This window comes from Pleurodeles waltl, chromosome 2_1 (assembly GCF_031143425.1).
Source record: "Pleurodeles waltl isolate 20211129_DDA chromosome 2_1, aPleWal1.hap1.20221129, whole genome shotgun sequence".
NCBI lineage: Eukaryota > Metazoa > Chordata > Amphibia > Caudata > Salamandridae > Pleurodeles > Pleurodeles waltl.
The window spans coordinates 885,226,418-885,254,342 of record NC_090438.1 but is presented as its reverse complement, the minus strand read 5'-3'; the positions used below and the strand labels follow the sequence as shown (position 1 = coordinate 885,254,342).

Below are 27,925 nucleotides of genomic sequence, written 5' to 3'. Positions count from 1 at the left end.
GGAATGGGGCACAATGGAGTGGGACAGAGTGTTTTGGACTGGAGTGGGGCAGACTGGAGTGGGGCAGATTGTTTTGGATTAGAGTGGGGCAGACCGTATTAGGGAGAATTGGAGTGAGGTGGATTGGATTGAATTGGGTGGATTGGTGTGGCGTGGATTGGATGGGGTGAGGTGGATTGGAGTGGGGTGATTAGGAATGGAATGGGGTAGATTTGGGTGAGGTGGATTGGAGTGGAGTGGATCATATTGTTTTGGATTGGAGTGGAGCAGATTGAAGTGGGGCAGATTGTTTTGGATTGGAGTGGGTCAAACTGGAGTGGGGCAGATTGTTTTAGACTGGAGTGGGGCAGATTGGTGTGGGGCGGATTTGAGTGGCACAGATTGTTTTGGATTCAAGTGGGGCAGATGGGAGTAGTGCAGACTGGAGTGGTTCAGGTTGTTTTGGATTAAAGTGGGGCAGATTGGAGTGAGTTGGACTGGTTTGGGGCAGACTGTTTTGGATTGTAGTGAAGCAGATTGTTTTGAATTGGGACAATTGGAGTGGGGCAGATTGGTTTGAAATGGAATGGGTCAGATTACTTGCGATTGGAGTGGGGCAGATTGGAGTGGTGTAGACGGGAGTGGGGCATATTGTTTTGGATTGGAGTGGGGCTGATTGAAGTGGGGAGATTGGAGTGGGGCAGACTGGGGTTTTTGTTTTGGATTAAAGTGGGGTGAACTGGGGAGGGGCAGAGTAGACTGGGGTGGGGGGATTGGAGTGGGGTGGGTTGGAGTGCATTGAATTGAGGTGAGTCGTTTGGATTGGAGTGGGGTGGTTCGGTGTCTACTGCACAATTGTGTGTTAAAGCATAATTTCAGATGTTACACATAATACAGAAACAATGTTACTTTGCAATATTTAAAAAAAAAATCATCATCTTTAGAGAAGAGAGCCCACGCAGCAAAAGTAAAAGACAACATGAGCAGAAAGTGAGAAAAGACGGCTTGGCAAACTAAAAGAAAAGTAGCTAAAAAAGTAAAACTTTGCAATTTTGTTTGTCCTGTTGAGCATGTTTTTGCCAGTCACACATCTTCTGTTTGCAGGGCACTAGACTTTAAAAACAACAAAATAGTACCTCAATCAAGTCAGGAGCAGTGGAAGGGCACTGATTAAGTGAACTCAATAAGTGTTTGGTCCCTGCTGCACATAGAGGAACGGAAATGATGCTAGACCTGCAGTGACGAATTGCAAAGCTGTACAGAAGAGTGTCACAAAAGCCAGCAAAACGGTGGGCAACAGGCAGGCTTCAATCCCTTTACACAACAGAGTCTCACAGGTGAGACGCATGCACACATAACCAGTGGTCTAATTCTGAATAATCAAGCTCTGTAGACAACACAAGAAAAAGGCGTAGGGCTATACAGTACTATAAAAAGAGCACTCAAAACAACAGCCCAGAAGCTTTGCTAGCAATTATTTAAAAAACTAGCTTTTTCCACTTGGACGGCTTATGGCACAGACATAAAAGAATTATCAGACTTCACAAATGAAGTTACGGATGCTACTTGCAGAGTAAACTTCAACAAGCAGGAAAGAGTATGCAGCTAACAAAAAAATTCAGACTAAAGATGAACAAGTAAGGTCCAATGAGGGTGGTTGGGAACATTTGGATAATCTGTAAGAAATAAGCTGTTGAATACATTTGGAGGAAATGACAATGTATGAAAATACCATAGAACACAACAGATAATAATCCAACTGTGAGAAAATGAATAGTCGAAAAATATAAGCTGTGATGTTATTTACACTTTTTAAGATATCGTTAAAAAAAAACGAGTGACCTATTATGCAGGAATAGATTCCAAAGCTAGTGAAAACTGTATTTCAAGCACTGCTTCCACTATTGAAACCAAACAGTATACTCCTGAGATTTTGATAAACAATGACACGCTGACACCATTATTAGCTTTGTGCTTGTGATGCAATTGAATGTAGGCTATCCACTCATGCTTGTTGGGTTCACATTCTTGAAATCCACTGACTTCCTCAAGACACACCATTGCCAAGTTAAAGAGAGATCCCTAAATAAGCCTCCTGCACTATCACAATTGAGAACTGGGTATGCCTTGCTAAACATATTCAAAATGACAATAAGAAGTGGCCAGTTGACAGGGGAATTCTTGAACTCAGATGAGCTGATATTATTGCTCAAAAAGCAAGGAGCAACAATCACCACGTTAAAACGGAGGGAGACTTCACATTTCTATAGTAGATAGAGCGCAAAAGTGTTCGATCAAAATTGCAGTACCAGATGAAAAGCGTAGATAGGTTAGTAATTCGTATTTGTAATGAAGAGCAACTTGAGAGAGAGCACCAATGAAATAAGAAACTGAGGTCACTAATCAAGCAGACAGTCAAAAATTACAGACTAAGGTCTGAACAAAAAGGAAGAAAGGTGAAGTAAACTGCACAGGGCCCGCGAGCAACTAATGTCTGAACACAAAGTTAATTGTAATTATTAAAAAAGCAAAATAAATGTACTACTCAGACATTGATTAAAGCGAACAGTCATTTAATTAAAATAATGAAAGTATGTGGAGTATGAGAGCCACAAATAGGAGATGTGAAGATAAATAAAAGACAAGAAGAAATATAAAAGGAAAATGGGTGCCAGATGCAAACTGAGAAAATGCACCCTATTATATTAAATACGCTGCCCGCAGGGCAGCCACAAACTTGCTCTGCCCTCGAGGAGGGCAGCGCATGCAAGTGATAAACAGAGCAGCTTTGAACCAAACGCTCTGTGTTTCACTGTGCAGGTGGCAACCTGCCTGCGCTTTCAAGGGGAATTAGAGATCCCCTTGCAGGGGGGTGCATTGAGTGACTGCACCTCCTGTAAGGAGATGTCTGGAGGTCCATAGGACCCTCTTCCCCCCTCCAAAGGGCTGCCATCAAGGGACACACTAACAGTGCGCCATCTTTTAAGTAAACTTCAGGTTAGCTTACTTGTAACTGTGATGTATGGTGAGCATATTGAATATTTACACGAACAATATAGTATTGACCACGATATGGTGATATATTTTATAAAATGATGGTTAGATTGCTTTATGGATGCAAACTTATTTTTATCATGAACTACATTCAGCCGTAGGTTCCATGATATATTGTGAGGAGGAAAGGAAGGAAAAGGAGTGTGCTTTCTAAAAGCTGATGCAAAATCCTCTGTCTTGACAAATAAATACATGAGAGATTGATGGTTAAACTGAGACAATAAAGCAGCTGTTATACAATAGTTACAACACCTTTTCTAGAGGCGCAAAGGTTGCAACATCCCTAACGGAAATCTTACAAAATCAATCAGGCATAATTTCAAGGAGATGTATGGATTGTTTAAAATGCAATAGCATGCACAGTCACCATAGTATGTATGACAATAATGATAAATTAAACAATTAAGGTGGTGAAAACTGGAAATATCAAGAATACAAGAATAAACTGCCCTCACAATCAGTATCTAGGATGGGAAGTCTAACTTAAAAGAGCACCAGAAGATTATGTAGCAGGGTGAAAGTGGGTGTTAGATGTCTGAGGGCGCGCTCACAGATGCTAAGCTAAAATATTATGAGGGAAAGGAGATGACATCTTTTGCTGCTTAAACACAAGTCACAGGAAACAGTGAAGGTAATGTGGTGAAAAGATCAGTGTCTTGATGAGATGGCAGAGTGCATGAAAGAGAAACTCAAGGACAAGTGTGTCCCTGCTAAAGTTAACCTAAGCCCTATTGAGGGATAAGCCAAGTGGACATGTCAAAGTAAGTGTATACTGGTACATAGTCAGGGTTTGGATAACAATAATTTGTCAAGGGAACAATTTTCTCAACTTGAGAGCTACAAACTTAAGCACAGTGATATTGTGGAATGTGTATCAGCAACTACACATGTAGAACAGATAGTAAAACCATCAGAAAAACTGCTGAAGAGAAGGAGAAAGTAGAGGATGATGAAAACTACATCAGCCTCTGTTGAGTCTTAAAAAACGTGTTGCATCAAAAAGTGAAGTTACTTTTATCTTTTGAAAAACAATCGATTTATCTTGGAATGCACATTTCTTAATTGTGAGAAAAGGCCTCTTTTGACATGGTTAGCCCTCAAGTTTTGCCTGGTATTTGATGTGGTTTCAAAGTTGTTAGTGCCAGGGCCCCTGCTAATCAGGCTCCCTGGGCCAGACCTGTTTTCCAAAACTCTTGTGAGGTGCATTGGCACAATTGGAAACCCCTTTAAATGACCCTGTAAGTCCATAGTAAATGGTACTAAGGTACTCAGGGCCTGGGGTACGAAGGATAGGCCACTGAGGGCAGCTGCACCAGAGTGTGCCACCCTCAGGAAGCAAGCATCCAAATGCATCCAGCACTGCCATTGTAGGCTGAGTTCCTTGTGCGATCATAAAATGCTAAACTGACATGTTACACAGCCTGTGTGCTCTGCCCACTACACACTACATGCAAAATAGGTAGGTCACCCCTCTGACAGGCCTTGAAGCCCTAAGGCAGGGTGCACTATGCTGCATGTGTGGGCACAGATGCATGAGCAACATGCCCCTATTGTGTCCCTGCCAAACCTGAGACAAAGTATGAGAACAGGGCATCCATTTTACGTGCATGTGCTGGACACTGGTCAGTACGAGTTTCACAGCTACATGATGGCCTCTCTGCACCCTGGGTTGTTTGGTATCAAACAACTCAGAATGGTAAATCCAAACTGGTACCAGTATTTGATTTATTGCAACATATACCCCTGGGTCACCTGAGAGGTGTCCCCTACAAAGGCTAACTACCATGGTATGGTTGCTGGCTGGTCATAACCAGCCTGCCACCACCAGACAGGATTCTGGAACCTAGGGTGAGGGTCTGTGCTCTCTGTGTCCAGAGAACAAAGTCCTTCCTGGGCAGGGATGTTACACCTTCTCCCCCAGGAATTTGCACCGCCCTGCCTCTGAGCTTTAAAGGGCTTACCACCCTTAAACCTCGACCCCCAGCCCTGCTACTAGCAGCAGATGACCACCCCCCTTGCAAACCCACACTTTTGATAGGAGCAACGGCAGGAAAACACACAAAGGACAGGAGTAGCCACCCCCAGCTTGCACTACCCCTAAGGTGTTGAATGCAAGATGACCCTTCCATTTCATTTTCCTGCCTCTTGCATGGTAGAAAAATAGCCTAACAGGGATAAGGAAGTGACCTCTGCCCACAGGAAGTGGTCACATAGTGGGTGTAGCCACCCTAAGGTAGATGACCCATTGGTCACTACTAGGTACTCCCCTGAACACTAACTAAATGCAATATTTAGTGGGCACCCCTAAACCTGCAGAGCAGATTCCAAGGACACAAGAAAACCAGCAACAAAGAAGACACAAGGCTTAAGAACTGCATTTGTGTTGCCCTAAGAAAAAGGTGCCAAATCCTACCTGCTGCACACAGGACTCTACAATCGCTGCTGAGGGATTGCTTGGACGGAATTTAAAAATCCCCAGAGGACCTCCACTCTTCTAAAAATCACCAAAGATCTCCCTCCAGAATGAAGCCATCACTCTCCTGCAACAAAGATCAGAAGACCTGTAAAGTCCAGTTCACTGACCAGCTGCTGACCAAAGAACCAGACACTGCAGTCAGACTAAATTTCACCTGACAGACCGTGAGGACAAAACCTGCAAGTGTGCCACGTTTGGTGGCATTGCAACCTTCAGTGGCTGAACCTTGTATTAGCCCCAGCTACTGGTCACTCAACGTCAGACACCAGAAAGGAAAGTCCAATTTGCACTCCAAAAGGACAAGGAGGAAGCCCAATTCAAGGGACTTCAGAAACCACCAGAACCACCCTCCAGAGTGGCCCTGCATACCTGCAAGCAACACTCAAAATGACCTCCCTATTGCTTCCAAGGGCACCTTTGTGAACAGCTTTTGGCTCATTTAACTGCTCTGCAACCGGCCTCCCTGGGGTCTGCACCAGAGAACCAGCTGTGCTCTAAAGGTCACCCACCCCTTGCAACCTCTACATTCCAAGGGGACCCATTGGACTCACCTGCACATTGCTTTTCCAAGTGTTCCCCCACAGTGGTCTTGCACCAGCTCCAAGGACTTTTCAGCAGCTCCAAAACCAGAAACTTCCTAAACTCCTCCAGCTGGTCCACAGGACATCTTGACCACCTCAACCTATATGCAAAAGATCATATTGGTAAACGCACTGCCTGATTTTATACTTGTTTTTAAAATGTTCTCCCGTTGATTCCTATGGTGCGAAATTACACACAAAAAAGACTATTTTTGCTAAACTTTGAAAAATCATAACTTGAACAGTACTTACCTGTTTTGATGATCTTGGTCATGAAAATGTTATAAAAATCTGAAGTATTTTTGTAAATTGGTCTTGAGTTATTCCTTTGAGTGTGTGTCTTGCTTTATTGATACTTAGAGTACAACAAATGCTTTGCACTTCTCCAAGATTGGCCTAACTGCTTGACCAAGCTACTGTACAAATTAGAGCATTAGTCGGTCTAGTTTTTACCTCGATAAACCAACATGTGGTTGTCCAGACTCTGCACAATGTGCCTTTTTTTGCACCCTACATACAGTGCCAGCCTCCTACATCAATGTAGAGTTAGAACTGTGGACAACGTAATTGTAAGTCTTTTGATTAAGTGCTTGTAAAGTAGCACAAAAAAATGCCACTAGGGAGACAGAATGTAGATAATTTTATCAACATTGAGTTCGGACTCCTACTGCACACAAAATAGACCCGCAAGTGTAAGACTGGTGAATAAGTTCAGACTCACTTCTCTGATCCAGTCGGGATGTCTTAACACGTTCTTCAAAACATTTCCAGCAATGAAACCTTCGTGTAATAAATTGACTTTTTATTTTTGAGGATTTTTTAGGAATTTCTGCAATTCCAAGTGTAGCTTTATGCGCTATGTGAACTGTTTTTAAGGACGTTGATGCTCCTATCCTCCCTTTCGTGAGTGACAGGACGACGGCTATTACAGTCGTGCTCTGTACAATGCTGTTGATCTAAACGTGCTAATTCATTCAGGGGCATATTTATACTCCGTTTGCGCCGAATTTGCGTCTTTTTTTCGACGCAAATTCGACGCAAAACTAACTCCATATTTATACTTTGGCGTTAGACGCGTCTAGAGCCAAAGTTCATGGAGTTAGCGTCATTTTTTTGCATGAACACCTTCCTTGCGTTAATGATATGCAAGGTAGGCGTTCCCGTCTTAAAAAATGACTCCGATGCATATGCGTCGTATTTATACTCCCGGGCAAAAATGACGCCCGGGAGTGGGCGGGTCTAAAAAACCCGCATTAGCGCCGGATTTTAACGCCTGGGTCAGGGCAGGCGTTAAGGGACCTGTGGGCTCAGAATGAGCCCAGAGGTGCCCTCCCCTGCCCCCAGGGACACCCCCTGCCACCCTTGCCCACCCCAGGAGGACACCCAAGGATGGAGGGACCCACCCCAGGGACATTAAGGTAAGTTCGGTTAAGTATTTTTTTTTAAAAAAAATTGTGGCATGGGGGGCCTGATTTGTGCCCCCCTACATGCCACTATGCCCAATGTCCATGCCCAGGGGACAGAAGTCCCCTGGGCATGGCCATTGGGCAAGGGGGCATGACTCTTGTCTTTGCTAAGACAGGAGTCATTTCAATGGGGGTTGGGAGTGAAAAAAAAATGGCGCAAATTGGGTTGAGGCGATTTTTTTGCCTCAGCCTGACTTGCACCATTTTTGGACGCCCATACTCCATTTTCCCCCTACGCCGGCGCTGCCTGGTGTACGTAGTTTTTTTTAACGCACACCAGACGGCGCCGGCGGCTAACGCCGGCTAACGTCATTCAATAAATACGGCGCCCGCATGGTGCTTCAGAATGGCGTTAGCTGGCGCTAATTTTTTTGGCGCAAAACTGCGTTAGCGCAGTTTTGCGTCAAAAAGTATAAATATGGGCCTCAATTTATTTATGGACTTGAGATTTCATGCGGACTTCCAAATTTCAGCTATATGAAATTTAAACAATCATAAAAAACCATTTCCGCCATAAATAAATAGCTGAAGTAGTGAAACTATCAGAAAGCAGGGCAAATAAAATGAATTAACCTAAACCGCACCATCTGCATTGCTGACAAACAACTGCCTCCAAAAAGACTACACAGTTCATAACTTAAGAGATACATACACTGGACAGTGAAGGGGTACAAATGAGAAAACCCTTCCGCCATATAGATCTCACAGCGCTTACAGATGCACAGTACACTCAAAGATAAAGGATGCGCGACTCCCTCAAACCTTGCCGTCGTTCGCTCATTTATCAGCCCAATCAGCATAATAAATAGTGAAGGAAATAAACAGGATATACAACATAATTTCCTGGGGTAAATATGCAAATCCCATTTAATGTGGGAATGATTTCTATAAGAGTGGATTGAGACCTCAGTAGCAAACAACAGAATAGCGTGGAAACTACATTGGCATTTTTCAAGTTTTACTTCTCAAGATTAACATGAAGGCCAAGGGTGGGCATATCATAGAATGCTCAGTAAGTGCAGCATCTAAATGCAGGCTTTTTACTATAAAACGTATGTTAGGCTCCATCAGCACGCAATGTGGGGAGCAACCCCCTGAGACCGTGACGATTTTCTCCCTCTAGAAGTGGCAAGACGTGTTAGGTCACCGATGAAGAATGTCGGTGATAATATCTAGTAATTGATTCCATGCCCTAGATGTTGTGGTATCTAGAACATGTCATGTGTGTTAACAACAGTCACCTAGGCTGCGAACAAACATCCAAGAATGCCCACTCTCTGGCACTTATCATTCAAAATTCTACAGCTCCCAATGCCTTGATTTTGTTCCGATAATACTGGTCTGCTCCAAAACGTTGTTAATTAGAACTCTGCACAAGTGAGCTTCCTGCGTGTCAATGTCATTTAAAGGTAGCGATCCTAAAGTACTGTGTTGAACATTTGTTTCAGTGCATTTTTAACATGCAGCTACTGTTTTAATCAAAAATACATGTATAGCAATTGGTAGTATTTGAGCTGGGGATGGGGTGGCCAATGATGACAGCAAGTTAAATAGTATTTTCAAAAGCACAACACCAAGCATCGCATTTTGTAAAAACATTGACTCCCTCATATTGTTACTTAGAGCCGTTATTCTTTATTATCTGGAAACCTTTGAAATTGTACAAAAAAGATGGATAAATCATCTCTACATTCACCATGGGCCACTTAAAAGAAAGATGAATGTCAACAGTGCCTGCACTATCATGACCTCTCATATGTCAAGGAATTAAAGGAGTCTGTCAGAGGAATAGTGCATTGTGCTGGGGCATTCAATCATCATAATGAATCCACCCTTCGTGCAAACATTTGTTTCATGAACTGACTGTACATTGCTAGGTGCTCCGTGATGCAAATTAGTGCTGTGTACTGACTGGAAATTGTTATGTACATAACATTGACCACGTCTATTTGCATGACATCAGACTCTAGGAAGCCTATATCTACAACCGATCAGCTCCCAAAACTAATGCGCAATTCATTGTAGCTGCACTGTTTAAAATTATTAAGATAACTTGATGAGGGGGTATATATTTCATTCATATCTCCCTAATTTGTAATCACGTTTTTCTTTAAAAAAAATGTTATGAAATGTTGACTATGTTCGTATTTAAAAATTAAGGGATGAAGTTAGCATCTGCTGATATTTTTCCAGACAATAGTGACCTGCTGTTTCCTGGCTTCAAAATAATTTCTTAACATTGAGTTGATTATGGTGAGGGGATTTTGCAAGTAGGTGTTAAAAAAGCACTTGCACCTCTAATTGGTTCTCTGGGGATCTTGCTAACCAATGGAGTTTCATGAGCCAGAGTTGCCATGTTATCTTTTGTTCCTCTTGGTTTGTGCAATCTTTCTGAAGTCCAGAGGAAATAATGCAAACTAAAAAGTTAAAGGACCTTAGTTACGAGTTTTTGCTGCAGGGCAACAAGTCACTTTACTGCAAAACCCTGCTTCAAAATGAAAGGGAAAGGATGGGCCGTATTAATGAAATACGGTGCATTCCCATCCCTTCTGCCTGTGTCGGTGTACAAATGAGTGCCTGGTGACAACCTACATACTCTTGGACCATGGTGCAAGGGTGACTGCATTGTTGGCACAATTGTTTTTGTGCAGGAAGGAACGCCTTCCTGCACAAAAACACTCAATGGAGACATTGTCCTCTTTCTATGTGTGCTGCAAAATGCAGCACACATAGAAAGAGGAAAAACCAGGAGAAAGAGATGTATTTCTCCTTGTATGCGTCCCTGGGGAGACGCACAGTTTTGACACATTTCCAGGTTTACAGAGCCTTGTAAGTCTGGGAATGTGTTAAAACCCATCAATGTTTTGTGAGAAACCCGGTGCAACTCCCATGGAATGACTTCTTGACGTTGAGTAAGGTACCTCAGCACTTTGCGCTGTCTTTCCTTACTTCATATGTATGAGGCCATGCAAAGCCATGCAGGGTGACTTTCCATCGCCTCATAGTAATGACTGAGAGGCCAGCGCCACAAGAGCATCATAAACAGTGATGCTCCGGTGGCGTAACTGTCTTATAAATGAGGCCCTACGTTTGAAGAGAGAAGCCTATTGGTGTGGACCACATAAGTCCTGGGAGGCCTGCTTGATAGCAAAAAATGTCTCGTAGGCTTTGGCTTACATCACCCAGTTGCAAATGGTAGAAAAAATACAATTGTCTCGAAGGAGTGTACAGGCATGGAATGGGACTATCCATCTGTCTATGAACAAATGGTGGCCGTTGCACAGACTAAGACCCATTTTATACTTTTTTTGCGCCGCATTTGCATAATTTTTTGATGCAAAAGCAGCACAAACTTACAAAATACTATTATATTTTGTAAGTTTGTGCCGCTTGTGCGTCAAACAATGACGCAAATGCAGCGCAACAAAAATATAAATATGGACCTAAGTAACTCGATAGCTGAGTGTAGGGGCCTCAGACATCAGAGCTCGGAAATAGGGAGCAGCAATTTTCCACTTCCACTCTGGTTATGAGCTGTACTGCCTGCAGCTCATACTCTACCCTGAATAGTTACCCAGTTAGTGTATGCACTTTAAATAGTGCAATTTCTCCAGGCACAGACACATATCTCCATTCCTTGTGTCTCCACAGGTTAACGATACAGCCCCTGGAGAGCTTTCACAACCTGTGCCTGAATCTCTGCTTGTCTGAACAGTTTGTAGAAGACAGATTATAATAACCGGCTGATCTGTTCCGGTTGCGTGTAAAGCATCTCAATTATTGCATTTTGAATTCTGCTCTGGAAGTCTGCCAGCTGAGTCTGTAAGCACCTGGAAGCTGGATCTTCCTCAACAGAGGAGTCAAGAAATAAATGATGGATGTAATGCTAAATTTATTGTCAATCGATGATAACCACTCCGGACTGCATTCTTGTCAGTTGTGTTTTGCAAACAGTGCCCCCACAAATTCACGCAGAACATACAACACAGTCTTTGCTCAGCCACAAGCAGACAGTTCAGCAAAGACCTCTAGGCCATGTTCCTTTATACAGAAACACAGAAACACAGACATTGACTTTGTTCAGATCCTTTAATGAATTCCAAATTGAGTCCAGGAGCTCTGGACCCACATCTAAATATAACCTAACCATTATGGTACTTTAATGAGAAAAACAAAATGAAAAGCATTAATCTCAGACACTGGTAATAATCATTGGCCCTATTTTAGTCAATACATTTATGCTCAGCGTGCCATAGGATCTAGGACGGATCTTGTGCAAATAGATTTTACCTCCCCCCATCACCAAAGTTACGGTCATGCAGAAATGATGAGGCCTGCGCATAAACACAAGATGAGAGCAATTACCTGTAGTTCAGATTAATTGAAATTGAAGAATTGCAATCCATCACCTTTTGCTGTCCTAACTGGGAGAGGTATGCCTAGATCTGTCTCCAGAGCTGTGCCAAAGGACTGATGCTGCATCACATCGATGAAAACAAACAAGTCTGAAACAGGACAGGTGTTCATTGTGTTGCCATTTAGAGGGGTCACAAGTTCAGGCTTGACTTTTCTGGTTAGCATGGGCCCAGACTGATTTGTAAATGGTTGGTCCCTCTTTATTGCCACAAACGGGCAAAATAAAAACGGATTGGAAATTATCACATTAGATTGGAAAGTGTCTGTAGTAATTACACATGCAGCAGATTAACTCAATCACTGTCCTGGTTCACTCTTGTGGTAAAGGTGAGCTACCCTTGAAATAGTAGGACATTCCTGCTCTGTGCCTTACTGTAAAGCATGGACCTCAGGATTGGGTGAATAGTTTGCAAAGAACCCCTTGAATGACTGCATGAAGTTCAGCAGAGTTCCCTATACCCTTTAGAACTGCAGGAAACCAGTATTGTGATATTGCTACTATTCCTGCATTACCGCTGGATGTCACTTTTAATGCAAGTATGAAAACATTCTTTTTTGTAGAATTTTCATTTGAAGAACAGGTAACTCTTGCATCTGTATAAAAATGATACAATCACATTGGATAGTGGGGGAATGTTGCCCTGCTGGGGTACATTTATAGAAGCTGTCCTAGGAGAGCTCTGTAAAGAGCAAGCTTGGCTGGAGAAGTCATGTATGAATACAGACCTCCAATCGTGTCCACTGAGAAGTTGAAAATGTAAAGGAAAATAACAAAAAGAGGCACCCAATGGAAAAGTCCTAATAACATGCAGTCACCTTGCACGTAGAATCAAAATTGGAAGGATTTTTTCCCGTCTACAGATTTAGGTTTAGATTTTTTGAGTGAACTGACGGGGGGTTTCCGTTGACTGTATCTGACCTCAATTCAGATTAGATTCCAAGTTCAAAGATAGAATTATTGACCTCAAATCCTAACTATAATCTGACCTTTGTGGGTCAGTATCATTTGGTTCATAGGTAGTACTAAAAATTTTGGCGGCCTTATTATCTTTCTTGGCATTATCTCGTGTCCTTTGGCACGGAGTAAAATGCCTTTTAAAAACATTTGACTCTCTTAAAACAGTGTTTTATTTTTTCAGTAATCTACCTACTACATCGTATCCCTTTTGTTGCAATTCTTTGGAAAAGTAAGTTCTTTATTACCTTAACTAAAGTTTTGCATCTTGTATTTGCATACCATATATTCTACCTGTATTTCTCTCACAGTGGTCACTTTTTTTAAGGCCACCTATCAGAGATGTGCCATGAATAAAAATGAGAAAAAATGGTTTGGGGCCTCAGGTGTAGCTCACATCAAGAACTTGGGACTGATTTAAGAGTCCCTAGCACCTCCTTGCGCCACATTAGCATCATTTTTTTAACACAAATTTGGCCCAACGAGGCCAAAATCGCTGCACCATATCTACAAAGTGGAGCAATGCATGCATTGCACCACTTTGTAACCCTTCACACTACATTATGCTTGCATCTGGCATAATGCATGCAAAGTGGGCGTTCGTCCATTAGGGGGGCCGAAAAAGTGACGCATAGATGTTTTCACGTAATTTATTTTGACACTTTTAATGTCTGCTCACAGCAGGCATTTAAAGGAGGCACACCATTGTTTACAATGGACCTCAATGAGCTTTGCAGGATTACGCTAATCCTGAAAAGCTCTGAACTAGCATTAAAAATGTGATGCTAGTTCTCTAACTACCACCATGGTGCGCCATATCTTAGATAGAGCGCACACATGGTGGCGTTAGGCGGGTTAAAAGGTGTGCAAGGAAACTGGCTCTTAGTCTCTTATCTGTAAACTACCTGGTGGACTTCTGCACCTGGTGAGTCTTGGATAATGGACTGCTGTCTCAAAATATGGTAATATGATTTGGTAGGTATAGTTGAAGATGTGACTGATTATGCTTTTTCTGACAATTAAGGCCCGACGTACTGAGAGAGGCCACAAATGAAGCACCAATGTTTTGTGACCTGTCTCAGGCTTTCTGATATACTTAAATGTTGAATCTCAAAAGCTCTAGCCTAACGGGGTAGCATAACAACCTATTTAATAGTTATTAATTAGCAGGTTGCTATTTGTGACCCCCATAAATCATAAATGGTAACAAACATAAAGATAAGGGCCAGTAAGGAACATCAACTCATCATCCCTGTGTTTGCATTCTCAAACTGGAAATCTTTTTTAAACAATACCATGGGCCTGATTTAGATCTAGACGGTATTACCGCCAATCCGCAGCAAGTACTCTGTCAAGTCGACGGTGTTCAGATGTATTGCAGTTGAGCCGCAGACTGCCACAACAGAGTGCTCTTCCTAGCAGTCAAGTTGGTGGGTTCCTGCCAACCCTATTTAGATGTTACTGTCCTGCATGTGGTGTACTGGTGGCAGATTGCTGATGGTGAGACACTGTTGGAGGACCCAGTGGACATCATGCAATGGCAGTGGATATGGAATAGAGGTAAGTCACACACACACTGTACCTTAGCCAAATTTGTCCCTCTGCATGACACACTACACAGCACATATACACTATTAACAATTGCCATTCCACTATGACACAAACATGCTGGAAACACACATTGCCAAACATCCATGACACAAAACACACACATTATTGTCACTGCACCCACGCAGGACACAACCACAACAATCCACATAACTACACACTCATCTACACAAACACACTCACAAGCATAACTACACAGCACAAAGACAACCACACAACAGCACTCATCTGATTGTTACACACAGCAACACAACACACAACCAAACATACACAACGACATCGAACCCACATGCAAGTGGCACACATACAGACATAACCATACCACCCACACCAGCTCCATACGCCTCAACCAGCCAATACCATCACAGACACACATACACGTGGTGACTCACAACATCATGGGTACAGGTCCCCGTGCAAAATACACACATAGACATAGTCGATAGGTGTGACTGTAACGTCACTGTGGTGATGCATTCATATGGTAATGAATACTGACACCAAAATGACAGTTGTGTATGTGTGTGATATGTGCCAAATACCAGTGGTTTCCCATCCATGGCCCACACAAATGTGTTCCAGAGATATGCATGTCACAAATTCAACATTCATGTCACACTCTGAAAATGACTGTGACATGTATATGACTGCAGTGGTCCCATGCCCGTATTCAGTGCCCACACACAGTACAAAGCCAATGCGGATTACCTACCTTCCAGTCCGGTGAGGGGGGGGTGTTCTTCATGGTTCAGTGGCAGCAGTGCCAGAAGGTGTTTTGGAGTCGAAAACAGAAGCAGAATGGGGAAAAAATGTAAGTGTTTACTTAATTTCCCCCAATCCGCCAACTCAGATCTGGAGGTAACAAGTCCACAGTTGGCTTGGAGTAAGGCACATCGAAATCTGCTTGGCGGGAAAGGTGGCTGTAGTCCCGTAGACACTCTCCATTTCCAATTCCGATATTAACGTGGCTGGAGATTCTTGGCAGAGTATGCAGGACTTGGGCAGTCTTTCACATATGGTCCCGCCAACATCTAAATCGGGCGGGTGGACTGCCAAGGCAGCAGTGGAGGTTGGCATTGTGGGACATTTGGTGAGTTGGGTAACCTGCTGCATAGTTTGCAGGTAACAGAAGGTGCCTCGCTATTGTTGCCAACAATATATCTTGCAACATCCATTCTCATTTAAAGATTTCAATAAACATTTGCCAATAGTACAGCTATATGAAAAGGAGAGAAACGTTTAGCTGGTAGGGCATATTACATAAATATTTCGCACCGGAAGAGAAAGACAGCAATTTATGTGTCATGTTTGCTGCTTATATATGAGGGGTGGAAGTAATTGGGTATGACTATATTTTCTCCCATCTTTTGGAATTGAAAAGTGGAAAAAATACTTATATCCGTTCATCACTAATGATGCTGAATAAATAGTACAGAAGTACAGATTTAATTGTTCCTAATGTTAATCCCTGTAGAAAATCTCTATAACAAAGTCTATCTGCTTAATTCCCTTGTGTGCAAATTGCAAATGCATTAAAACGCATTTCCTACAGTTTTTTCACTGGTGCAAAATCCAAATTGAATGGACAATCTTGTTCAGGGACCTGCTATGCCCCATGATAATGCACGTTAAAAGACAGTTTTTGAAGTTTACTACAAAAGCATTTCGGTAATACGACATGCTGCGAACCAAATCACACAAGTAAAAAAAATCAAAACACATGAATGAAGAAAATTCAGAGTTGTCTTCCACATGGTTACTCCTTTATGAGCGCACATTTTTGCTACATCTTATCGCATTTACAAAGACCATGGCTTTCCTTTCTTTTCTACTTTTGTTAATGATGGTTCAGAACCCAATTAAAGGCACTTTTCATTGTATGCATGTTTTTAGATTTATTCTAGCGTGGAGCCTCCCCAGAAGGTGACTCAATTGCATGTGTATGAACTGTGAAATACTTGAACTGTTTAAAGGACTTAGTACACCATCACGTTTCTTGAGCACCGTATTGCCCCCACTACTGCCACCATGTGTGCATCGTATCTAAGATATGGCACACCATGGCGCAGGGTAGGTATTAATAGTATCAGAATTCCTGATGATATTGATGTACTTTGCAGGAGTAATGCCAACATCTTGGCTCCTGCAGAGTACATAGAGGCCCATTGCATTAAATAGCATGCTCCCTTTGAACGCCGGCTTTGAGCAGGCTTTAAAAGTGCTAAAAGAAATGGCACATGTAAATCTCTTAGATTTCCTTGCACCATTTTTTCGGCCTCCCTAATGGGGGAATGCCCTGCTTGCATACATTATACCTATTGCGGGCATAAAGTGGTGCAAGGGTTTACAAGGTGGTGCAATGCAAGTGTAATGGCTGCCTTGTCTGGATTTCACCACCCTACATGAGGGAGCAAAATATAACGCAAAACAGAATGGCAATTTGTTTGCTGCACTGGTGCACAAGAAGGAAAGAACAGCGCAGGGCCATATGCACTATGTATGGCGTACAGCTGCTGTCCTCCACTAGTTGTCCTGTGCCATGCACATACCTTTACACAATAGTGCAATGATGTGTGCATGATGTCTAGCATAGCATAGAGTGATGTCTAGCAAAGGAGTTTGTACTGGAAATTTTACTATTACTTTACAATTTCGGAAATAGTTCACATATTGGATATGCGCTGTACAGTGCAGCACTGGAACACCCAGATTCCCCAAATTTAACACACCCATGATGCAAGGTGGTGCAAAGCAGCGCAAAGCGCTATTCGCTCTGAAAAAAGGACAACTTTCAGGTCAAAACAGTTATATGCTAGAAAGTAAATACCCTTTCAAAATATTGTGCCACTGTGCGTGACTTGGTGGTGCTGCATAGTCTCGATAAATCTGTCTTTTTATGTCACTTTATCCCATTCCAGTACGTTCTTTTGCATTCCTATCTTTTCCCTCTATTCAGTCTTTTCTATCTTTCTGTCCCTTCTAGCATTTCTTTATTCCTTCTTTCTATGTTCTTTCTACTTTTTCACCTAAAATGAGAGGGCTCATGACCATCCCAAGTCGCCGCTCACAAATATTTTCCAAATCACAGGAATTAAGATCATTCTGTTCCTCATTCAAACATTAAAATTATTGTGCTGTAGTTTTACTCAGAGCTCTCCTTTGAATGTAAAGTCTCTGAGCTATGGTAGATCCTACAAATTAGCAGGGCTTTTTTGCTTTGCGTTTTTTCATTGCGTCTCTAAGATAATTTATTGTGAGGCATAAAAAGCATTAAAGAATGATACCGAAGTACTTCAGGGATGTTAAATCAAGCGGCTGTGGAGGGTTTGGTACTCATTATTCACCAATCAGTCACCCGTGACTGCCTTTAAGTTGAGCCTGAAGAGGAGCCTCTTCAAAAAGTTCTATTTCACCACAATTTAAGGCCTCTGAGATTGTTCCTCTTTTAAGGAGTGTCTTCTTCATCAAAGCATAATTTGGATCCCACATTAGTGCAATAGTTGAATATCAACATTTGGGCAACTACCATCCTGTGGGTGTGCATCATGCACCACACTTCCTTCACAAAAACTATAGTTTGAGGCAATTTCCTCTTTGTATGTGTACTGCAGGATGCAACACACATACAAACAGGAAATAAGGAGAAGAAATAAATATATTTCTTCTTTTTACGCCCGCCTCAAGTAGGCATATCATTTTGGTTCAAACTCACGTTTGAGAATATTTATAAATATGGGTTTGCATCAAAATTCTTCGATGGATGAACAGAGGGGCCAATTAACCACCCATGTAAAGTCTGCCTGATAAAAGGTAATGCAAGGCAGCGTTATGCGCTGTGTTGAGTTACTTTTTTTTTGCAAATCCATAGAAATTGGTATTTGCATGGCTTTGTAAATCCTAGAAAGGATTTTGTGTTGGGGCTGAACCAAATAAGTGACACAACCCTGAAGCAAATGCTTAGTAAATTGGAGCATATGTGTACATACAATAGATAGCGAGTGAGCGAGCGGCTACTCCAAGGAGTGTCCTAGTGCTGATCAGAGAGTAAGAGGGCACGAAGGGATGCATTAAAGAGTGAAAAGCCAGGTCTTGAGTTGCTTTCTAAAAGGCCATTCAGTTTCAATTTGACATAATTCAGCAGGCGTGCAGTTCCAAGCTTGAGGGCCCAAGAGGGAGAAGAATCTGCCTCCGGTTCAACATTTGCTGATCCTCGCAGCTTTAGCATGGTGGCCAAGGGAGGAGTGCAGACTTCTAAGGGGAGAGTAGAATTGAGTCCTGCAGGACAGATATTCTGGTCCAGACTGGTTCAGAGCCCTGTGAATGAGGATTAAGGTCTTAAACAGGATCATTTATTTAACAGGAAGCCAATGCATGTTCCACAGAAGAGACAAGATTGAGCCTTACCTAGTTATTTTGAGAGCCAGATAGGCATTCTGAAAGGTTTGTATTTCCAGTAGCCGGTATTGCTGGAGTCCCTCATAAAGAGCATTGGCATAGTCCAATCTGGACACACTCAAGTCCAGGAGAATGGTAATCCCTGCGGGAAGGGAGAAGATTTGCAGAAATGCTTTGATCATTTGCATCAAACTGAAGCATTTGCCATCTACTGTGTTATTTTGATCTTGTGGAGTCAACTGTTTGTCAATCTTGACACCCAAGTTTTTCACTACATCTACTTGGACATTGGGTGGAAGAGCCTCATCTGACCAGTGAGCTTTCAAGTTAAGAGTGAAATTATGCACATAGCTAAGAACCTCAGTCTTATCACTGTTGCAATTGAGCTGATTAAAACCCATCCAATAAAAGACCGCAGATAAGCGGAGTTTAATGGCATCTTGGTCAATTGACTTATCTTTCTGCAAAGAATAGAGTAGCTGAGTGCTTTCAGCATGGGATATTATCTTAGCCTCTAACCCACTCAACCAATGTCACCAAGGAGTCATATAGATGATGAAAGTAGTTGGGTTCAAGGCCAAGCCCTGGGGCACTCCCACAGAGACACTACTCTTACTAGACGATAAAGGTGCCAACCAGACCTCTTTGTATTTATCTTCGGTGAAGGATTTCATTCACTTTAGCATGGTGCCCCTGATGCCTACATCATGAAGACGGGCAAGCAGCCAGGAGTGCAGGACCATACCAAAAGCAGGACTGCTTTTCACCTGCACCTAAAGTGCAGGTGAAAATACAGGAGCACAGTTTTGGTGCTAAATTTAGGACTAAACCCTGACTGTCTGGGGTTGAGGAGCCTGTTGTAATCTATGTTTTTGGAAAACTGTAATTTCGCAAACCTCTCCACGTTTTAAAATGGTTCTGGAAACAGGTATGTGGGTCTGTAATTAATTAGGATTTTGTGGTCTGCGTATTTTTTTTTTAAAGGGACAAAATATTGGTCTGTTTCCAGTTAGAAGGGGACAATCCAGACACCAGAGATTTACTAAGTGGGGAGTTCAGAAATCGATTAATAGCATCTATTCCTTTTGCAAGAACAGACAGGGGCAGGCGTTCGAGGGGGAGTCTGACCTGATACTTAGAATGGCAAGTCTCAAATCCTCTATCAAGATCTAGTTAAAAGAGGAGAGTACACATGAAATGGCATCAGGTGGAGGAAGGCAAGTGACTGGGAGATTCATTGAAGTGAGGCTACTTCATATTTTTGCAATTTATTCTTAAAGTTGAAGGATAGTTGTTCGCACCACTTAGCCGAGGAATCTAAGCTGTGGAGGCATGCTACTGGATCAAGGAATACCTTTACTATCTTAAAGTCTGTTGGCTTGTTACCCACCTTATCAATCTTTCCCTCTTAAAATGTACTTTTAGTAGAAATGATAAGACTGCTGACATACATAATTTTATCCTGCAATCTGTAATGACTATGCCAGGCTCCTTCAGCCTTCTTACAAGTTTTTCTGTCTGCCTGTGAGATTCATTAAACAAGGGGCAGGAGGGCTTAACTCGGCCTAATGTTCATCTAGGGAGGTGGGCTAGCTGTTCCACTAAGGATCAAACCCAATTGTCAGAAACCTGAATGTCTGATTCAAGTGGCCCAAAGAAGGTTGGCTCCATATTTTCCACAGTGTTTAACAAGTAGTCCTGAGAAATCCTGGAGAAAGATGAGATTTGTCAGTAATGGCTGATGTTTTTCGATTTCATGTTAGGTTACCTCCCAACCCAAAATATATTAGGTCAGTTCATGAGAGAGGGAGGGGGTCAGACTTGCTTAAGTTTTTATTTGAGAGAATCCGGTCAATGATGTGTCCCCCGGTATGCGTGGGGTCAACAACTGATTGAGAGAAGCCAAGAGGGGCCATGACATCAATAAGACTAAGAGTGTCTTTATCAGAGGAGTAATCCCAATGGACATTAAAATCCCCAAGTATGATGCAGTGTGAGAAACGTAGTAAGACCGGCGACGCTGCTTCATTGAGGGAGTTGAGAAAAGGGCCAGTTGGATCTGGGGGATTAGTAAATCAAAAGGCACCCGACAGACTGTCGGGCATTCAGAGTTAGACAGAAACCAAGGGCTTCAGCCTCTAATAGGTCATTCACCAAAAATATGTGCATGAACAAATGTCCTTAGAAATAATGGCTGTACCTTCTTCTCTACCATCAATGCAGTGAATCTTGTATCCGGTGGGAATGGCGGTTTCCAGGAAGGGTTTGAAGGAGGCTAACATCCATTTTTCGGTGATAAAAAGGACGTCAGCCTTCTTATCACAAATAAGGTCATGAATACAGACTGCGTGCTTTAGTGGGGATGGTGCCTTGACAAGAAGAGCTTTGAGGAGAGGGGGCTATTAAGGTTAGTATAGAAGTCATCAGATGTAACTCTTGAAGGGAGTACCTTGAGCTCCCAGCCACATAGGGCCATATTTATACTTTTTTAGTGCCACATTTGTGCCACTTTTTGACGCAAGAATGGCGCAAACTTACAAAATACAATTGTATTTTGCAAGTTTGAGCCACTTTTGCGTCAAAAAATGACTCAAATGTGGCACTGAAAAAATATAAATATGGGCCATAGTGTGCGAATGAAAAAACTATCTGCCTCTAAGAGGAATGGTATGTTGGAACAAGAGGTCCGTTGTTTTAGGCCAAGAAGCTCCTCATTTGAGTACTTCAAGCTTACCTTGGAATTTTGCGAGAAAGAAGCCTAGTGGCTGGTGCTGGCTGCTTCTGAGATGCAATATCTTAAAATCCGGTACGGAGCTATGCTCGGCACCATTGCAAACAACCACGGTACAGGCATTAATGTTCAGAAGTATCAATACGAGTTGGTTTCAAGTTAACCAAAAGAAAGTTGTAATCTTTGTTACACTACTTACCTAATGTCTAGTGCAAAACACTTGAAAGCACATTTTCCCATGAAATGCAAGTAGAGAGATGGTGTTGTATCTAACCTTAATGTATGCCTGCATAGACATTCGCATATATCATGTTCATTTTCAAGCCTATTGTGGAACACAGAACAGAAAAACAAGGATTAAATTACCTTCAATATCCTGAACGGTAAAGTTTGGGTTCACCGCAGCAAGACTGAAGAAATACTTCTGCCCACCAGGCGGGTCATCTTTGTCTATGGCACTTATAGTTTGTATTAACTGCAAGAAAGCGAACAAACATATTAAGTAGAATCATAGATTCACATAAATATTTAAACAAATTTATTACGTTTTCGCATATTCTGTATGAAGCTTTCGGAAAACATTTTCTGTGCTCGTCATGAAGCAATCAAGGTGAAGTAATAACACATTTTGTGCTTCTGGAGAAGGGTCATAGATATCAATAGCGGAGCATTGTTTTACGGACCTCACTATGGCTGTACATCAGTAATGAAGCAGCAGACGGGGGTATTATCCTTGCTTTCTCAGGGTCCATGGAACCCCTGCTAGATCACTGTTCTAGAACAAAGAGACTGGGTATCCGTAGCTCAGACTCCTCTCCCCCACAGACTCCACACCACCATAGAAATTAAGCGCCCATGAAATATGCTTCAGCTAGCCTGAGAAAATGGTTGGCATTAATGTTGAAACAAAACATTGCGGAAAATGTGGAGAGTGGTCAAGGAAAGGAGACACACTGACCAGGGAGGGCAGTTTGAAGTACTATTAACATAGCTACCAGCGACTCCATACCTTGTGTTACATTGTCAACCAGGGCTGGCTATCTCATCTAAGAACAAATAGCCTTCTGGACTATGTGGTTTTAATTTATAAACTCAAAATTTAGAGAAGGGGGAATGAGCACCCAGAAAATAAAAACATATTTGGGTAAAAGGAGGGGCCTAGGTGGTGAATGTCATAGTGTTGAATTATACATACATTCAGAAAAGAAAGGGGCTGCACAATTCTACCAGGCATTCCAACATACTGGAGAAGGAAGAGTGGACTGATGAAACACCAACAGTTTGGAGCAGTGAGACAAGAGGAAGGGGATGAAGGTGCGCATGACAGTGGGGAGCCATATATTATGTTTGATAAAATACCCCTAACCAAACATTAAAAAAAGTCTATGTCACCTTCCATTTCTATGACTTTGGAAAGATCTTGGTCTCTGGCAGGCATTGGGCTCTCTTTGTTCTGTTTGTTCATAGAATTCCTTGTTGAATTGCAATAAACGTATAACCAAGAGGTGTGTTACACAATTCCCACATTTTAGCTTTAAAAAATGGTGGTTAATAGGCAACACGAACTAGGTCAAATCAAATAGCAACATGTGTGAAAGGTAGAAGCCAGAAATCAGACTGGAGCATTTCGTATAGTAGTCTAGTTTGTGGATATTAGCAACGCATTTATGCGTTGGAAATGAAGCTTCCGGGTGGGGATTTAAAATAATGCGCATAATAATGTTTTTGCCTGGGTTACTGAACTAATAAAGGAATTCATGGAATACGTTTAGCTGCCAGTCAAAGTTATGGAGTCCGATCTGCCCCATTTTACACATTTACGTCAGTTCTCATAACTGTGTAACTATAAACCTGTAAACTGACTCAATTCAGGAGTACAGATTGGTATTTTTTTAAGTATTCACAAAGGTTTCCAAAAGTATTCACTAATCTGGTTTGTGAATTCCCAGTTATGTGGATGTGAATGCAGTTTTGCACTAGCAGTACCTAACATGCTTTTGTTCACACAAAAAATAAATTCGCATTACTGCAATTGCACTTATATTATTTTTTGTGCTGTATGTGGAAAATAACTGCCCTAAAAGAGAAACGCCTTCCTTAAACCTCCTATTTTGTTTCAATGTAACTTAAAAAAAATCCAGTGTAGAGTTTAGTATAGGCTGAAATTAGATTATTAAATTCCATAATAAATTAGTAGTGCATCTTTAGCCCTTTTAAACAATTACCGGGCTGTGCAGTACTATTAGTTGTTTGGAGAAGTCATGAATCATGAGAAGTTGAAGTGGGTCGTGATGCGCCTGCTTTCCATCGGACAGTGGTAAAAACAGTATAATACGTTCTGCAAATCTGCGTATATGGTTTATGCTAAGGCACTTTTCATGTTTATTTGCTTTAAAAAAGATATTTAATGAAGCCAAGGATGCAACTGTTTATGTTTCTCCTATGGTAAAAATAAATTGAAGAGGTGTAGTAAGAGAATCTTTGCCATGTGTAAAATAAGTATGCAACTTGTGAGGCAGTAAACAACGTTTTTCTCATTTCATGTTCACTCTAATGTGGAATCTATCTATCTATCTATCTATCTATCTATCTATCTATCTATCTATCTATCTATCTATCTATCTTTATGAAATTGTACTTTCTGTGATTTAATGTCAATACCTTCAGTAGATTTAGAGGTTCAAAACATGGATATATTGACAGATTGGCTGAGGGGCTGTTTTTTTGGGAGTGAGCACTCTGGATGATTGCAACAGAAATGTTGTGGTGTCCATTACTTGACTCCGGGACCTGGTCCTCTGTGCTTGAAATGTTTTAAAAGGGCATAAGGGAACTTTTAGGGCTACCATGACTCTTTAGCCTTTCTGGGGTTGGGAGTCCCAGAGGGAATCATTTTTCTCATTTCTGGAGACACAAGGAGACACATGGGACCACCAGAAAAAACGGTGAGGTCACCTTTTTGTGTAAATTTCCTTTGGGGTGAACTACAGCCCAGGAGTTTGTGAAGTTTTGTATTATTCATGCGGGGAGGGAGAGTATGTGCCCCCCTTTTCAAGCCAATTTTCATCCCAGTGCCAACATCTATGGATCCCAATGAGAATTATAGGTTCTGGGGAACCCCATCTTCCGGGACAGCACAGAGGCATTGTGGGAGCATTGCATGCCCCCATGAACGTGTCTAAGGGAGGGTTAACAGTTAAACAAGCAGAAAAGTAAATTAAAAAAAATATTCTCTGGGAAAGGTGTGAAATACACTATATTTTTAGCTTGATTATTCTCGTTGATAGATTGTACTTGCTTCTTTCATAGGTTTTCCTAGCAGTTACAGATATTAGAGGTTCATCAGTGGTTTTGTGTCTTACTCTGTAGAACATCAATAGGCTGGCATGAGAATCTTACCGCCCTAATTTGCAGCTTTACAATCATAAACATTATCTCTTTATTTTCTCCAAGTATTCCTGTTCTTTTTCGTTTTCACAAAAGTGTTTGTGAATTGTTGCTCCAGAGACACTTCAAAATTTAAATCTGGTGCTCAGCATGTGAACTGATTTTACATGAATGATTACAAATCTGCACAGTCTCTAAACTGCTGGCCAGCTGCCAGTAGTTTGAATTTCCCTCCGGTTTATCTAACTACATGAGACATTAGCGTACTGTACATATTGTCCATGCTGGGAACTGCTGTGCAGACACAACCCTGGGGTGTGTGCAGTTTCTCCAATCTGGCTGTGTACACAGCCGGGCTGGAGAAACCTAAGCCATTTTAGGCCATCCAAATACACATGCACTCTTAGGGGCAGAGTTATGGAAAGTGGCGCTGCAACAAGTGCAGCACCACTTTCCTTACACCCCTTATCGCCCCTCTACAGCCACCATGGGTGTGCCATATTTAAAATAGATGGTGAAGGCTCAATGTAGCACAAAGGGTTACAGAGTCGCACAAAGGGTTACAGAGTCGCGCAATGCATGATTGCGCCACTCTGTAAATACGGTGTGGGGATTTCGGGCTCGTTGGGCCACATTAATCTAAAAAATAATTACGCTAATGTAGCGCAAGGTGGTGCTAGGGCATTATAAATATGCGTCTTAGTGCACAAAATTCCTCTTTTCCCCTCACGCCTCCCTTGGCTAAGCCCCGCCCCTCCCTGCTCCTGCTGTCTGAGCCAGCAGCAGAAGAATAAAAGGATATTCAAATATTGTTTTATTTTTCAGCTGCTGGCTTTTAGCCAGGGGGGCGGCGCTCCTCTGCCATTGCAGAGCAGCAGCCTCTGCCGCTGACATAGGGATGCTTTGACAGGGATTCTGACACTAACAATAGGAAGTGACACAAGATAAGAGCACCAATATGTTTTACTGCTACTGAGTTGTTGGCAATAGAGCACTTACACTGACACAGGGAATTATCCAGAGGAGCAGGCACTGAAACACCAACACCTGGACATGAATACTAATAGGAGACCACTTACAAAAGAACACTGATATGGATACAGCAACATAGGTATCAACAATGAGGCTGGAGTCCTGACAAGGACATGGGGAAATAGCACTTCCTTAGTCTCTGACTAGGTGAAAGACTGGCACTCATTGTCAATGGCTGAGAGAGCACCACCCACCATCCTCTCCTGTACATGAGGATAATGTTGCTAATCAGTCCCAGGGCACACGAAGTTGAATGAATTCACTTTTCTGAGCGACAATTAATGCAGTTTAATGGAAATCAAATCAGCAGATGTTCAGCCTCCAGATGAATCACATATATTTTTAGTGTTCTCATATGACTACCTAATTATTAACATACCAAACGCCAGCAACACATTATGATCATTAAATTCTAGGAAAAGAAAATCAATTTTTAGCTCTTAAAAGAAAAAGTGGCACATCTGTGTAGTAATCTGTCACCGGTATTTTTCACCTTCAGCTATTTAGAAAAACATACTTCACAAATCAATATATTGGCTTTTAAATGTTTAGCTTATCGGACTAGATCTTTGCCATCTCAGAAAGTTAAACAGTTAAAAAGGTGAGAGTGGTTAAGACAAAATGCCTATCTGTTATGTGTTGCTCATTTATCAAACCTTGGTGAAAGAGGGATGGAAATATACCATCATTACATTTACACAGATCAACTCGAGTAATACGAATTTGGCATCTAATGATAGATAAGCAAGAAAATAAAGAGCTACAAGGAAGCCTCCTGAAGACATTAAACTTGAATTACTTTTAGAAGAGTTTGATCTCAGAAGGGATGCAAGATAAATTGCTCTCTTCGGAATCAATAAATAATTAAGATCTACAGCAGGCTATTTTGGAAAAGGTTAATGTGAGAACCTTCGGAGGGACGCAGAAACAATTGATAATCTCTATATTCTGCATTGCTCAACATTGAACTAATGACCGCAGGCGCAGCTCAACTTTCCTATGCAGAGCTACGATAATGATATTTTTGAAGATGGTTTTGGAAATGTATTTGCATCTGACAAGGCCCGTGAAATATGTGAAGGAAATGGAAATTTAAGAAACCCCCTTTCACTTGTTAAATTAACGTAATTTAATATCTATTATCATTAGATTCGTATTTTTGCTTTGCAGTGTTCATGAAAAAAGACATAGGGTGTCATATCCCAAAACATTTCTGTTTGAATTGTCGCTATTACATGTCATTAGTGTAAGTATGGCAGTTTTGGTGCAAACGTCTTTTATCACGGTATTCTGAAAGCAGATTCGTAGAGTCATTGATATGTTTTGAACTGTTTTTTGTGTTTTGTGCTGTTTTTGTGCCTTTGTGTTGGATTGCTGCATTGTGTTGCTATTGTGTTGGTCAGTGGCTGTTGTGTTGGTAACCCTTTGTTTTTATGTTTTGTTGTGTTATGCTTTGCTGTTTTTTGATGTCTTGTTATTTTGCTTTGTGTTAAACTGTTGTGCTGTGTTGTGGTGTTTACTTTAAAGATGTCAACGAATGCTGCTACATTTCTAGTCAAAGGCAGCACATAATTTAAAGTTCCAGTGACAACCATTTACCACTCTCTGTGGTGGTAAAATATCCCTCCTCTAGATCATCACGGCACCAGTCAGTTCAAAAACCTGGCAAAGATCTGTCGAAAATTACGATTTTTAGTGCTCGTTTTTTGACGCAGCCTCAAGAGTCTTCAGTGTAAATTCATAGTGCAGGGAGTAAGAAAATTGCTCAATTCCACATAACACATGCAATAATTTAACAAGGCATGTCAGCTTTGAAAGGCAGTACAGCTGCTGTCTAAGCAGTTT

The 27,925-nt window shown here is 41.8% G+C and overlaps 1 protein-coding gene across 4 annotated transcripts in view; it reads right to left on the bottom strand.

Annotated features, from left to right (window-relative positions):
• Window positions 1–27,925, bottom strand: part of LOC138269492 (cadherin-10-like) — a 1,023,955-nt gene that overhangs the window by 74,177 nt on the left and 921,853 nt on the right. For all 4 annotated transcript variants that reach the window (XM_069218802.1, XM_069218801.1, XM_069218800.1 and 1 more), the window contains one exon: window positions 22,028–22,136. In XM_069218802.1, coding sequence (XP_069074903.1) covers window positions 22,028–22,136 — 109 coding nt within the window. The remainder of the gene's footprint in view (window positions 1–22,027; window positions 22,137–27,925) is intronic.